The 13,116-nt window shown below is 44.9% G+C and overlaps 1 protein-coding gene across 2 annotated transcripts; it reads right to left on the minus strand.

Moving 5' to 3' along the window:
• Positions 1 to 69: 69 nt before the first annotated feature.
• zfhx2 (zinc finger homeobox 2) lies at positions 70 to 12,931 on the minus strand. Of its 2 annotated transcripts, none has more exons than XM_069151437.1 (5): positions 12,798 to 12,931; positions 9,858 to 10,016; positions 8,430 to 8,490; positions 3,947 to 8,118; positions 70 to 3,188 (listed from the first exon to the last, which is right to left on the minus strand). In XM_069151437.1, exons 1-5 carry the CDS (start codon positions 12,801 to 12,803, stop codon positions 2,751 to 2,753), a joined length of 4,836 nt encoding a protein of 1,611 aa, XP_069007538.1. In that variant the 5' UTR covers positions 12,804 to 12,931; the 3' UTR covers positions 70 to 2,750. The 2 variants fall into 2 exon arrangements, with proteins under 2 accessions (XP_069007538.1, XP_069007537.1); XM_069151436.1 differs by lacking the exon at positions 12,798 to 12,931 and adding an exon at positions 12,055 to 12,193.
• Between the last annotated feature and the right edge of the window lie 185 nt (positions 12,932 to 13,116).

The following is a 13,116-nucleotide window of genomic DNA, read 5'->3' on the forward strand; positions in this document are numbered from 1 at the left end:
ATCAATTAAGAAGTAAAACCTCAGTGGCACGCACACACATATGGCCCAGTTGCACTGCAATCAGACAGCTTTGCTTTGTTGTTCAACTGATTTTATTTTTTTCTGTATATCAAAGAAAGCATAATGGAGACCAAACACAAAAAAGGCAGGTACAAGTGAGGAGGAAAAATAAGCTTAATCAAAAATCTAACGATTCATAACAACACTGCCACTATTATTGTTCAATATTCATAGGAATACCATACTTTTTGAGCAGAGGGGTGGCATTTAAAAACCATTATGGATCAATAATAATCAAAAACAGTGATGAGTAGTAATAATAAATCGTATAAGTAGTAGTACAGTTATAACAATAGTGATAATCAAAGTGACAATGAAACACATGAGAATAAAAAGCAGATCTCCATAAAAACGTATCTAGTTTGGACAGTGCAACACCGTGTGTGTGTGTGTGTGTGTGTGTGTGTGTGTGTGTATGTGTTTACGCGTGTGTAATCCCGGTCTTGAGGTTCAAGCACTGCAGTCCTTGCTTTACACACAAGATACAGTTTCCAACAGGAGTTCAAATTCTAACTCCTCAAAGGACAATTTTGACCCTCCTTGTTTCAACACACCACCAAAAGACTCTTGCAGTAATGGCTGTGTTCATTTGAAAATGTCTGTAGCTTGTGCAAAAATTGTGGACTAGTGCAAGTGTCAAGCCGTGGGATGTCCTTTACAGTTTGCATTTATGAACGCCTCACCCGCTCTCTGTCGACCTAAAGATTGCTTTTTGGTTTTTGAATGACAGAAAGCAAAGGGAGGATAACTTTGGAATATCAGTTATTTTTTTTTAATATATTTCTTTACAAAAGTTCATGTTTCAGTTTTGCATTTTGTTAAAACTATCAATAGTAACATTAATATACAACTTAAATTGAAGGAAAACATCTTTAGTATGTTATGTGTCCTTCAACACAGCACCATCTTATTAGCTCTCAGTCGACACATTGTTTCCTAATATGCTTCCTAGATTTGAGTAACCATTAGTCCCTTAAAGATAATAGTAATACCCAACTGTCTCCCTTGTCATGGTTTCCAGACATTAGATCTCATTTCACAGCACATATATCAGAATCACTACTTCTGCTTCAAAACTGAGCAAAATGAGGGGAAAACAAAGAAAACAGCCCATTTTCAAGCCCTGTTCTCTAGAAGTTTGGCTTTTGACCTAAATAGAAATCTGTTCTGCCAGTTCTTAAATTGCTTTTATTATCGTTTGTATAAATATCGTAATGTAAATAAAATGAGTACTTAACTTTTCCCGTCTTATACACAGTATTCATGGCAAAAATTTTAGGAAATCGGTCTGACCCTCCTCCGTGCCATAGGGGTGAAATGAATTCACCTACATTATGCGAGGATCACCTGGGCTTGAATTTATATACCTGGTGGCCTTTCCTCTTAAGGCTGTCATATTTCTTACACAAACACCTACAGCAGGTGTAAAAACAAGTAGCTCCCGCAACAGGTCTGAAGAGCAGCATTCCAAAATGAGTCCCACACACACACACACACGTTTGGGTGGGAGGAAGAAATTTACAGCGTCAAAGAACTTCGATGTAAAAGCAAGATAGTTGGTAATTATAGTCCTTGGCCGAAAGAATGCTGACAACTTTACAGGCAGGATTTGCTATGTTCTAGATAGAGAATATGACATTCAGAGTCCCCCCCCCCTCCAAAACAAATGGATGTAAAAGCATTTTGGAACAAAGCTCTTCTCCGATTATATACCCAGGTCTGACACGGTTATGCTCACACCTAAAGCATATCTCATTTAATTAGCAAAAATCAATTTATTTCTCGTGATTTATATAAAGGCATCCAGCATGCATTAATGTATCTTTACATAAAAAGACACTTGCATTAGAATGCTTAAAAACATTTCAAACAATGTAAAATGTGTCAAAGTGCGGTATGCCAAAGATTCTACTTTCCTCAGCTTCTTTTTGCGCTGTCTATTTGGATTGTCGTGAAAATATGAACATGGAAATGGGGGCGATTCAAACAGCCCTATTCTCTCAAATGTACCACTTTTATATCCCAAATGAGAAGACACAACACTCTTCAGAGCACACTCTTGTTGCAAATAAAAACATGATGGTTAATACCAGTTCTTCCTCTCCCAACGGTTCAGTCCAGTTACGTTATATCCAAGCAATCTTTGCCCTAAAAGTAAAAGTAGGCGCGAGAAGAAAAAAACAAAACAATTCCACAGGAGCAAACTGGGAGTTATTAATGTGAGTATTTCATGTTATTATCCCAAAAGGTGTTTCCGGGCCAACCACTGCCAAAAAAGAAAAACTTGCATCAACTCAAGCATTCCAAGTTGAGTGCCTTTACAAATTATAGGAAGGTCTTGGAACTAAGGTAGCACATAACCACAGGGTTAGGACCAAAAATGTTTGGATAAAGTGTTTGAGGGAAAACTGGAAAGGGTTTTAAATCACTCATCAGACAGCAACTGATTAAGTGACAAGCAGCATGGAAAGAGTCTGCTGTTGTATTTGATTCCAGATGAACTCTGTAGATTAACGGATATCAAGTCAGTGACGGGTCAGCGAAGGATAGCGGGTGCAGGGGGAGCCAACGTCAAAAACTAAAGAATATTAGCTTTTGAAGATTAGTGCTCAAACTCTTTTATTAAAATATGAGGAGCCCAAATGGGCCCCACAATAAAGTCAGTGTGCAGACCAATCCTGATCTGAGTCTTAACTGTTGCTGGTGGCCGTCGGTGGAGGCAACTCGACAATGATCTCCCCTCCAGAACCAGCGCCAGAGCTGGCGCCAGTAGAGGAAAGAGACACCTGCGAGCCCGGCGCGACGCTGCCGGGTCCGCTGTTACCGCTCCCGTTCTTGTTGACGAGTGCCGTCGGCTGGCCAAAGTTAGTGGTTCTCAGGGTTGCCAGGTGACGCGGGGAGAAGACGTGGGCCCTTGCTGCGGCCCGGGATTCAAAGGAGACGTTGCAGGCGTCGCAGTGGCCCGTCAGGGTCTCCTTTGGCACCGGCTGGCCGGCCACTGGGGAGGCTGGAGGTTCGGTAACCGTTAGCTGAACGGGCTTGGGCAGGATGGGGCGATTTGCTTTGAGCGCATTGTACTGCAGGTAGCTTCCTGAGCTCATGTCCACCTTCCCACCTGACAGAGGAGACTGGGAACCCGGAGTTGGAGTTGAGAAACAGATAGAGAGGGGAAGAAGGAATATGTTTAATATTGGATCTGCTAACAGCACAACTTTCTGTAGTTTTAGACTGAAAAGAAAAAAAATTAAGCAGACTGTATAATTGCTAACAAGGTAAGAGATAGAAAACTGAGTTATTTTGGTGCTCTTCAAAAATTATAGTTACTACAGTCCCAGTAATAATGCAGCAGTATACATTTCATGACAATATGCATTTTTCAGATTTTGTATCTTATCTTTTCTGTAGGATGTATTAGGCCAACGAAGGCTATTGAGCAGAAGGACTATATGGTGACAATACTTATATTTGCAATGTACCCATTTCATTGGATTATTCAAGACATTCCCATCGTTTCACGTTATTCATTAACGGGTTCTCGACGCATTTTCCAGGCTGCATATTGCATATGACTGAAATTAATATTATGTTATTGATATTATTAATTCACCTTATAATGTAGCAAAAAAGTAACGTGAAACATCTAATCTGTTCCACTTAAATGCATTTTAGACAACATTGACAAATCAATAACAAAACAAAAAGTTTTCCCTCTTGAACTGCATACTTTGAATTGTCTATTTAAAAAAAACAACCCAATGTGATATCTACTAAAAAAAAAGTTTCACGATTCCCCAGTGAGACACCTGGCTGTTCATTCAACACGTCTTCATTAGTGTAGTGGCATGAATGAATTCTGCAGGAAAGACTTCTGGAGTTGCCGGCTTACCATTTTCTCCTGCTGCAGCCTCCACCGCTTCTCCTTGGCTCTGGTATTTTGGAACCAGATCTGCACCACCTTGAGCGGCAGGTTGAGCTCTGTGCCGATTGCCTCGCACTCCATGGCGTTTGGGTGGGCGCAGGTCTCGTAACACGACTGCAGAATGGACAGCTGTAGGCAGGACAAGTGAGTGCGCGGCCTACGGCTGGATGAGTGGGGCAGGAAGCTGCTTTCTGTGGGGCTCGATTTAGCTACAACCGGGGTGGAAGGGCTGGCTACTTTGGCAGAGCTGGGGATATTCGGGCTGACCGGTGCAATGCTGGGGGTGGGAGGAGGGGGGATGGTACGAGGAGGGGTGTGTGTGGGAAGAGCCAGTTGTTCTCTTGAGAGCGTATTTATCTTAATTGGGACTTTGGGGGTCCAGTAGTTCAGCCCATTCTGTTTCTGCGGCACCACATTTGTGGCTGAAGGCCTGTTGTTGATGGGAGTCGTGGGGAGCTTCGGCACCATGCGGTTAGTGGTCCCTGGTCCGGGTCCCATCTCATTTTCATTGTCTTTCTCCTCATCAGTCTTCTCCTCCTCGCTCTCCTCTTCCAGCTTTCGTTTCAGGACTGGCCGTGGGGCGATGGGAATTGGATCCTTGGGAGGTGCCAAGAGGACAGGGCTATTGACTTTGGGTGCAACTTTAACCATAGTGACATTGCTGGTGGTTTCGAGCTTGGTCTTTGGCACTGCAGAAGCACTGCTGCTCACAGGAGACGCTGTGGTGGAGGAAACTACCTCCTTGGGCTTGATAGGAACAGGGGCTATTTTTTTCAGTAAAGCTGGTTTGCCCAGCTCCTTTACAGGCTCCCTTTCAGTCTTCATGAGGGTGCGCACAATTGGAGTAGTTGTAATGCACCCAGTATTGTTTGGAGGAGACTTATTGGAGAATATGGGTTTGGAAAGAGGCCAAGTAAATTTGATGAGAGGTTTGCCTACTGCTGCCAAGGTACCGTCGCTGATGAATCGGACCTCCCCTTTTCTTTCTCTTGCCCTCATGTTTTGGAACCAAATCTGAACAACCTTCTTTGGAAGGTGGACCCACTCAGAAATCTGTTCAAACTCATGTTTCCCAGGATTTGGGTCTTTGAAATAGCAGCCATACAGAATGTCAAGTTGTTCAGCTTGAATAATGGTCCTTGAACGCCGCATATCCCGATATCTTTTTCCTTTGGACTTCCTCTGCTGCTGCTCTCGCTCCTTTTCCCTCTCCTTTTCTCGTGCTCTTTCCAAGAGTGTGGTATTCATTTTCTCTGCTGCTCTCATGTAAATGGTAGACTTAGTCATATTACAGCAGTTGACCAGATTCATACTGCTGTTGGAAGAGGGTACGGCAGTGATGGATTCTGGCTTAACCTGGACGACTACAAGACCTTTGGATGTGGGCCTCAGTCCAAGCCCGTCCAGCAACTGTCCCTTCTGTGCTGCGATTTTATCAGCAAGAGAAGATGAGGAAGAAGCAGATTTGGAGTTGTTTTTCCCCATACTGAGATCCAGAGCAGACTCGCAGTCATCACCATTGGACAAGTAATGAGAAGTTTGGTTATGGGAGGAGAGAGACTGTGAGAGAAGAGAGCCAGAGAAGCGCGTGATGGTTGGCGGGTTGGGAAAGATAGGTACTTTGCTCCCATCTCCAATCAGTGAAGGAGTAAGAGAAAGGACGTAGGGGCTAAGAAACTGAGTAGAAAAGGGAGTGAGGGACAAAGGAAGTGAGTGCAGAGCACCTGCTGGAATCTCAAGGTGAGAGTGTGAACCTGGAGGATCCGCTTGGGCCTCCAACTCTAGATCCACATCTGGGTCCAGTCTCTCCTTCTTCACCTCCACCTCGTCATGCTCAAACTCCCCCTTTCGTTTTCTCCGCTGACCCGCTCCACCCTCCTCATCTTCGTACTCATCCTCTGCATCCGAGAGAAAAACAGTTGTTGAGCGCAATACCTTTCCTCCAACTGACCCCTTATCACCATGGACCTCCCGCTGTGCTTCATCTTTAGCGGGGCTTTCAGGACCTTCCCTGTAAGACCCATTCTGACTTTCCTCATCAGAAACAATGACAGAGGTGTATACCTCATTTTCGGAGTCAGAAGTGAGACAGGAATCTCCCCGACCGTCCCTTCCCAAACTCCTCTGTTTCCGTTTCCCTCTTGTACTGGACAAATCTATTGCCTGACTACCTGACGCTTCGGCGTCATCCTCACCTTCCGCTATAATCAATGAGCTTTCTTCATCATCGTAGTCATTATCCGAACCCTGGTTTTGTCTTGAAAATGCAGCCAGGTGTTCCAACTCCGTCGCCCTCTGTCTCTGTTTGGCATGTCGGGCTTGGGTCAGCCACCTGCGGACCCCTTCTTCAGAAAGACCTACTTCTCTGCCCAGCGCCTCACAGTCCTCCCGAGGAGGACTCGCCGCATCAGCCTCACTCCGCGACTCCAAGAAGGCCCAGAGGACCTCCGACTGGAACTCCGACAGCGCTGGAAGGTCTGGATAAATGGATCCCATTGTGTTACAATGAAGTCGTGTTTGGTCGATAGTTAAGGCATTTGTACTCGGGCTGGATTTTGGGGTGCCAAAAGAGCCGCACGGGCTTGTGCCTGATTGTGATTTTTGCGGAGTAGAATCAGGGCTGAGCGTAAGGTTTAAATTTACAGGACTGAAGCTCGAGTTGCTGGGCACAGATGCAGAAGGCGAGAGGTTGTTATTGCGGAGGCTCTTCTCTGTGCCCGCTGGGGAGAGATTCAGGCTAGCTGCTTTATCACCTTCCAGGTCCAACTGATTAGTTGAGCCGTCTCCATCTGTTGTGCTATCTCCATGTGCCTTCTCATTGTCTTCATTATTCTCCACCTTCACTTTGCTTTCTTTATTGCAACACTGTGCAAGTTCTTTACTGCTGCCTTCCGTAGGTTTCTCTGCTTTAATGTCCTTTGTAGTCCTGTTGTCCCTGTCTTTGATCTGATCCGAGACCTTCTCGACGACTGTCTCATCGCTGTCCTGCCTTTCTTGCTCTCTCTCACACTTTACAGTCTGCATTTGCTCTTCCAGACAGGGCTGTATGTTTGTTGGAAGTCCTGCAGAGGGCCACTGGTTCTGTAGGCTGTTAAGTCTTTGGGTTAGGAGGGCTTGCTGGGCTGGGCTGAGACCTACGAACGGCACACATTGGGTAAGGAGCTGGCCTTGCTGGTTCTCTTGGTGCTGCTGAGTTTGGGCTTGAAGCCCATTTAAAATCAATGGCATGACCATTTGAGGCTGAGGCACGAGCTGAGGTGCAGTGACACCAGGAGCGGCACCAGCCGCGAACAGGGAGGGCAGGAGGGAGTGTGAGAGGGTATTGGGATTTGATGTGAGGAGGGTGAGAAAGGCTGAGAGCGCCTGAGCTGAGGCCACCGGAGAGGTGAGGAGGGAGGGAGCCACTTGTGATGTTGGAATTCGCTCTCCTTCGTTTGCAGCGGTCACCATCAATGTCCCGGGAGCAGCACAGTTGGTAACCAACTGACTGGTTCCACTTCCAGTGGTCACTACACTGTTCAGAGCGCTGGTCGTGCCGCCTCTCAAAATCGCAGTCGCTCCTGCGCTGTTTGCAGCATGTGCAGCGATTCCAGCATTTCTGCTGCGGGTCTGGTGCAAGACAGATTTCATATGGCTCTCGAGGGTGATGGCGTGATTGTAAGAGACTCGACATACAGCGCACTGGTAGGGTTTGTTTGATATATATGGCCGAGACAGGACTGGAACTGCTGGCGTTGGGAGATTACTTTCTGCACCTTGCCTTGCAGAGCCTGTTGTCATTCTCTGAATGTGGGATGCAGAGTTATAATGAACACTCAAGGCAGTCCTGCTGGGAAAACTCTCCAGGCAGGCGTTACATTTGAAGGACCGGGTGTTATTTTCAGCTGGCACACCATTTTTAACAACTGACTTTTCACTGGCATGTGGGATTTCTGTGTTTTCAGTTGCATTTTGCTGTTTGGCTCCGGTGTGTGGATTTCCCTCCTCTTCTGGCTCAGCTTCACCTCCCTCCTGTTCCATTATTCTCTCTTCCTCCATCTCTTTGTCTGCAAGCGTCTGGGTAGCGTCTGAGCTCTCGCTAGATTGGCAGGGGTCTGAACTGACGTCTTCGGCGTGCTTTAGTTGTGAAGATTCAGCATCTGATAAAATGGATACACATTTAACTCTTATGTTCCAGTAACAGGAGTACTAACCGATAACAGACGTACTGAATGTGATTTGTAAGGGTGGCCGTATCAATGGTTTTATCCACAGCCCACATCAGAGGCAATTTTCCATATTATGCATAGTTTAATAATTTGCGTAACACAATTCCAATGCCACAAATAGATGTATGTTATAATAACCCACTTAATTAGTGTTGTTACAATAAAAACAGATAAGATGCATGTGTTTATATAGAGTTCAATTTTGCCAATTTCTTTTCATAATTTCAGTATTTAAGACTCACCTGAAACTTTTTGAGCACCTTTGTCCTCTTGTACTCCGCTGGCAGCCTGTTTGAGAACAGCCTGTTTAACAAGAAGGGGGGAGTCAGCAAAAATCCCCACAGCAAACTTCTCTCTGCAATGGCTCCTTTCAGAGGAGCTGAATGCTATAATGTAGCTTTTGAGCGGCACAACATTTGGGCGTGACTCGATGATGTGTGGTTGTATTACACATAGCAAGCCTGGCTGGCCTTTAATTTGCAAATTACCCTGAAGGCATAAATTAAGGCTTGTTTGATCAATTCATCCACAAATAAAATTCCCTCCATTTCTTAACACTATACATTACTAAACCATCATGGTTCACTGTAAACAGTTTGTTCAGTGAGGTGCTTACTTTTTTTCTTGTTCCACATTTGATGTCTACTCAACAAATACTTCCAAAGTGACTTACTTGGTAACTCGCTTATCCAAACAAAGACATATTGAAACTATTAAAAGAACAAACTGCCGAGTGCAAAAAGGGAATTTGCACAAACAAGTCATGAAAACAGACACAATTGAAACTAGTTATTAATGCACATGCAGATTATGCAGAAATAAACAGGTTATTTTCCTCTTGCTTGTATGTAAACAGGTCTCCTTTGAACCTCAACATAATTTAGGTGAGAAAGTTGAATAACACACTTGGACATTAATTTTGGTGAGCATCCATCTTTGTTATTACACAGTAAAAGATTTTGTGTAGAAGATTGTGATATAAGATTATACATATTTATAGTGTTTGTAAATAAACTGAATCCATTCAGCCTGTTTTACTCACTCTTCTTTATGTTTTTATTTTTCATGTTTGACCAAAACAGGGAATTAATAAATAAATTAAAAAAGGTATGCAGCTCTCTGATGGATCCTTTTTCAGATACATTAACATTCACTGCAGCACCAGAGTCAAGAGACACTTTGGCAGCAATTAAACCACTAATTTGGTCAAGCTCACATACATAGGAAGAGTTTTTATAAAATGTGGTCAAAGTCTACTTGTGATCACTGTTCCCCTTTGTGAATGTGCTTTTCCTGTTTTTTCTTCATTGCCGTGACTTCATACTTCTCCCCTTGCCTCGTCACATAATTACACAGTGTTTGTTACTTCTGTAGTTCAGCCGACAGCTCTCAGGCTTTCTTATCTTTGCAACCTCAAAAGCAAACATTACATTGAATAAACAAATCAAGAAAGAATAAATTTAACAACCTTATGAATGATTCAATATATTTTTTAGTCTAATCCCTGTAAATCATTCGGCAACAAGTGGGCTCATTAAACTTTATGCACATAACTGATCTATTACCCAACATAATTAGGTCATGCCCCAAAGGGTGTATAACAAGTTGCTGGGGGGGAGGGAAAAAAAACATGCTACTCCAGCCATATGACATATTTTGGCCACACTTACAATGTCCAGCAGTTTGTCTACACACGATGGAAGTACGCTGTGTTGCTCATTGAGATGTAGAGAAAGGGAAGATCTGTCTGGTTGCCCTTTTTGGCACAAGGGGCACAACCACTCTGCCACTCCATTCCTTTCACTGCACACTGTCTCTCCAGACTCCTCCTAACAAAGAAAAACAGATGTTCGAGAGTGCTGCTCATCTCTTTTTTTTAAACCACACATGCAAGTATAAACTACTTCAGAAAGAAAATACAAAAAGGAATGCAAATGTGATGTCAGGAAGTAACTTTACAGAAGGGATTTCATGTGACCAAGAGCAAGAAGGGTTTGTTGATCAAGCGCCCGATTTTAGGTGACCTGCATTGTCATGTTTAACAATTTGACCCCACAATCAGAAGCAACACATCACAACACTGCAATCATTTTCAGAAGTAAAACTAATCCCATCCGCATCTCAATGTTACACGTCTTTGAAGTTGTTTCAGACTTGTTTTCAATGCTAACCATGCTTTGTAGGGAGGTTCCCATTAGTTTGTCTGCAATGATAGCATCAAATTACACAATAATGCAATGGTTCAAATGCCACCTTTGTAATGTAAAAAAAAAAAAAAAAAAGCCTCTATGTTAATGCTTGCAGCAGGTTTTCGATTACAGTCATAAACACCCAAGTGGCTTCAAGATAAAAGATGAATTGCTTCACACCTCCGTTTTCAATTAGAGCAGCAACAATTAGTTGATTACTGAGTCATCTTTCTAATGAAAATATGCAAATATTCGGATTCCAGCTTCTTCAATGTGACTGTTTTCTCACTCCTTTACTGTCTCCATGATAACCTCACTATATTTTATTCGTGGTCTGTTGTTTGCGACAAAACGGGACATTGAAAGCAGCACTTCAGGCTTACAGAAACACCAGGGGGATGTTTTTCACTATGTCCTGGCATTTTTAAAAGATCGACCCACTAAACACTTAATTGAAAAACAATCAACAAATCGACCAATAACGAAAAATAGTCGCTAGTTGCAGCTCTAAACGTCATCTAATGTTCAAAAAAAAAAAAAACACACTGACCCAACATCACATACGTGCGCATAAATGGTATTAAACGCAGACAATACCGAGTAAAACTCAAACCACTGCCTGTAATGTCCCTCCGACGAGTCATTTGCCCGTTTAGACCGATACAAGCACCATGAGGCCGATGCATCACATACAGTCTGACACCATGCTGCATCTGCTCAACATGCATGATTCACACAAACTACGACTCCCGTGCAGCTTCAAGGAAATCAAACACACCACGAATAGTCCGGTTTTCTTTTTGTTGTTTTAAACCACACTGTTTTGATTTTTTTTTTTTTTTTTTTCCTTTTCCTGCAAGCATTGATAATCCAAGATGCAGCCAAGACAAGACAGCGACTCAAACACACACACAAGCCCGAGAGGAGAAATACCAACACAGCTCCGGTGCTCACTTCCTCGTCATGCCAATTAGCAAGCTAGCTCGGTTATATGGCCAGATAACATGTCGACGGGTCTCCGTGTTCAGAGCACATCACCGCCGCACAGCTCCTCATCACCGGGGTTTACCATTAAAAAGCCGATATATAACGAGACGGACGCTCTTCTCCGCCACAGTTGGCTAATTAACGAGCGGTCTAATTAGCTCCGCCGACCGGAGACGAATCAATTAGCTAGCGGTGCTAAAGGCGGCGGAGCCCCCCGTAACGCTCCTGGGAGAGAAGGGCTAGCTGGTCGCTTCTGAGAAATAACCCCGCAGCGGAGAGACACACTTCTCTTGAAACTGCAAAAAGAAAAAGAAAAGACAAGGGGGCAGGCGTCAGCGTCCCCTCGGTGTCTCCGGCCGGGCGACCATTAAATTAATAAACAACAAAAAAAAAAAGGGGGTCGAGCCATTAACAGTCGTGTCACTTTGCTAGCTAGCCTGTTAGCAGGCGGAGATAATTAACCGCTCCTCAAACTGTCTCCTCCGACCTCCTCCTCCGACCTCCTCCTCCGCTCCTCCGGGGGGCCCGGAGGTGGGGGAGCCGCGGCTCCCAACAACACCGCCTCGGTTCACCCGCGGAGACTAAATAACACTCACTTTTAGGCTCCAGCGCGCACACACACACACACACACACACACACACGAGAGAGAGAGAGAGAGCGAGAAGCCTCGGCCTCGAGTAGTGTCCTCACCCCGCTGATTGCGTGCTGCCAGTCGGGCATGTAGCGTCGCGCCGCCCGCCGCCTGCTGCTCAGCGGCGCAAATTGAGGCCTAGCCGGACTAAAGCCATTTAATTAATGAACGTGGGCTCCGTTTACAGATGTGGTAGAAACAACTCGCACCCTCCACCCTCCACCTCCTCCACCACCTCCTCCTCCTCCTCCTCCCTCGCCGCCCAAAGCAGTCCCCCTCTTTTTTTTTCTTTTTTTTTTCTTGACGCGTCCCAGCGCCCAAATCCATACCTTAAACACTTACGGTGCAACACATGGCCACGGAAACTCTCATTTCAGCAGCTCCGAGTCGTAATTGACGAGAGAATTAGTCGATATATAAAAAATAATAATAATACTAATAAATTAAAAAAGAAAGCGACTTGAAGCGGAGTACGTGCGGCCGCGGTCGGCTTCGACGACGGGGGTGGTGTTTGTAAAGGAGCAGGCGGAGAGAGAGAGAGAGGCGACGGGCAGAAAAAGTTTGGGATTTAACGTTGTATTTGTGACCGGGATCGGATCGGATTAGTCCGGGACACGGAGCGTCGTCCGCCCGAGCCCGAGCCCGTCGCAGGCCACTCTCCCCCCCGCTAGAATCGGCGCAATTAACCGATCGCGAATGACGTTTAATTAAAGTTCGGAGCAATTAGCTAATGCGTTGTTGTTGTTGTTGTTTTTAATTTTTTTTTATTTTTTTTATTTTTTTTTATTATTATTATTATTACCTGCATGGTCGCCGCTCCAGCACACGCGTGCACGCACACACACACACACGCACATACGCACACACACACGCTTTCCTCTGTGGCTCCTCAGAAGTGAAAAGTTTTCTTGCCTGCCCTCTCTCTCTCTCTCTCTCTCTCTCTCCTGTTCTCCCCCCTCCCTTCCTCCCTCCCTCCCTCCTTCCCTCCTTCCCTTCCTCCCTTCCTCCCCTCTCTCCTTCCCCTCTTCCCTCTAGTAAACAGACCACAGCTCCCCCCAAGGCTGATTGCTGACATTCAGAAAGGGGACAGACACGGCTATCAAAATCCCTTATGTAACCCC

The sequence above is a fragment of the Embiotoca jacksoni genome, unplaced genomic scaffold, assembly GCF_022577435.1.
Source record: "Embiotoca jacksoni isolate LCO1_2020_lvr unplaced genomic scaffold, fEmbJac1.0.p SCAF_17, whole genome shotgun sequence".
Classification (NCBI taxonomy): Eukaryota; Metazoa; Chordata; class Actinopteri; family Embiotocidae; genus Embiotoca; species Embiotoca jacksoni.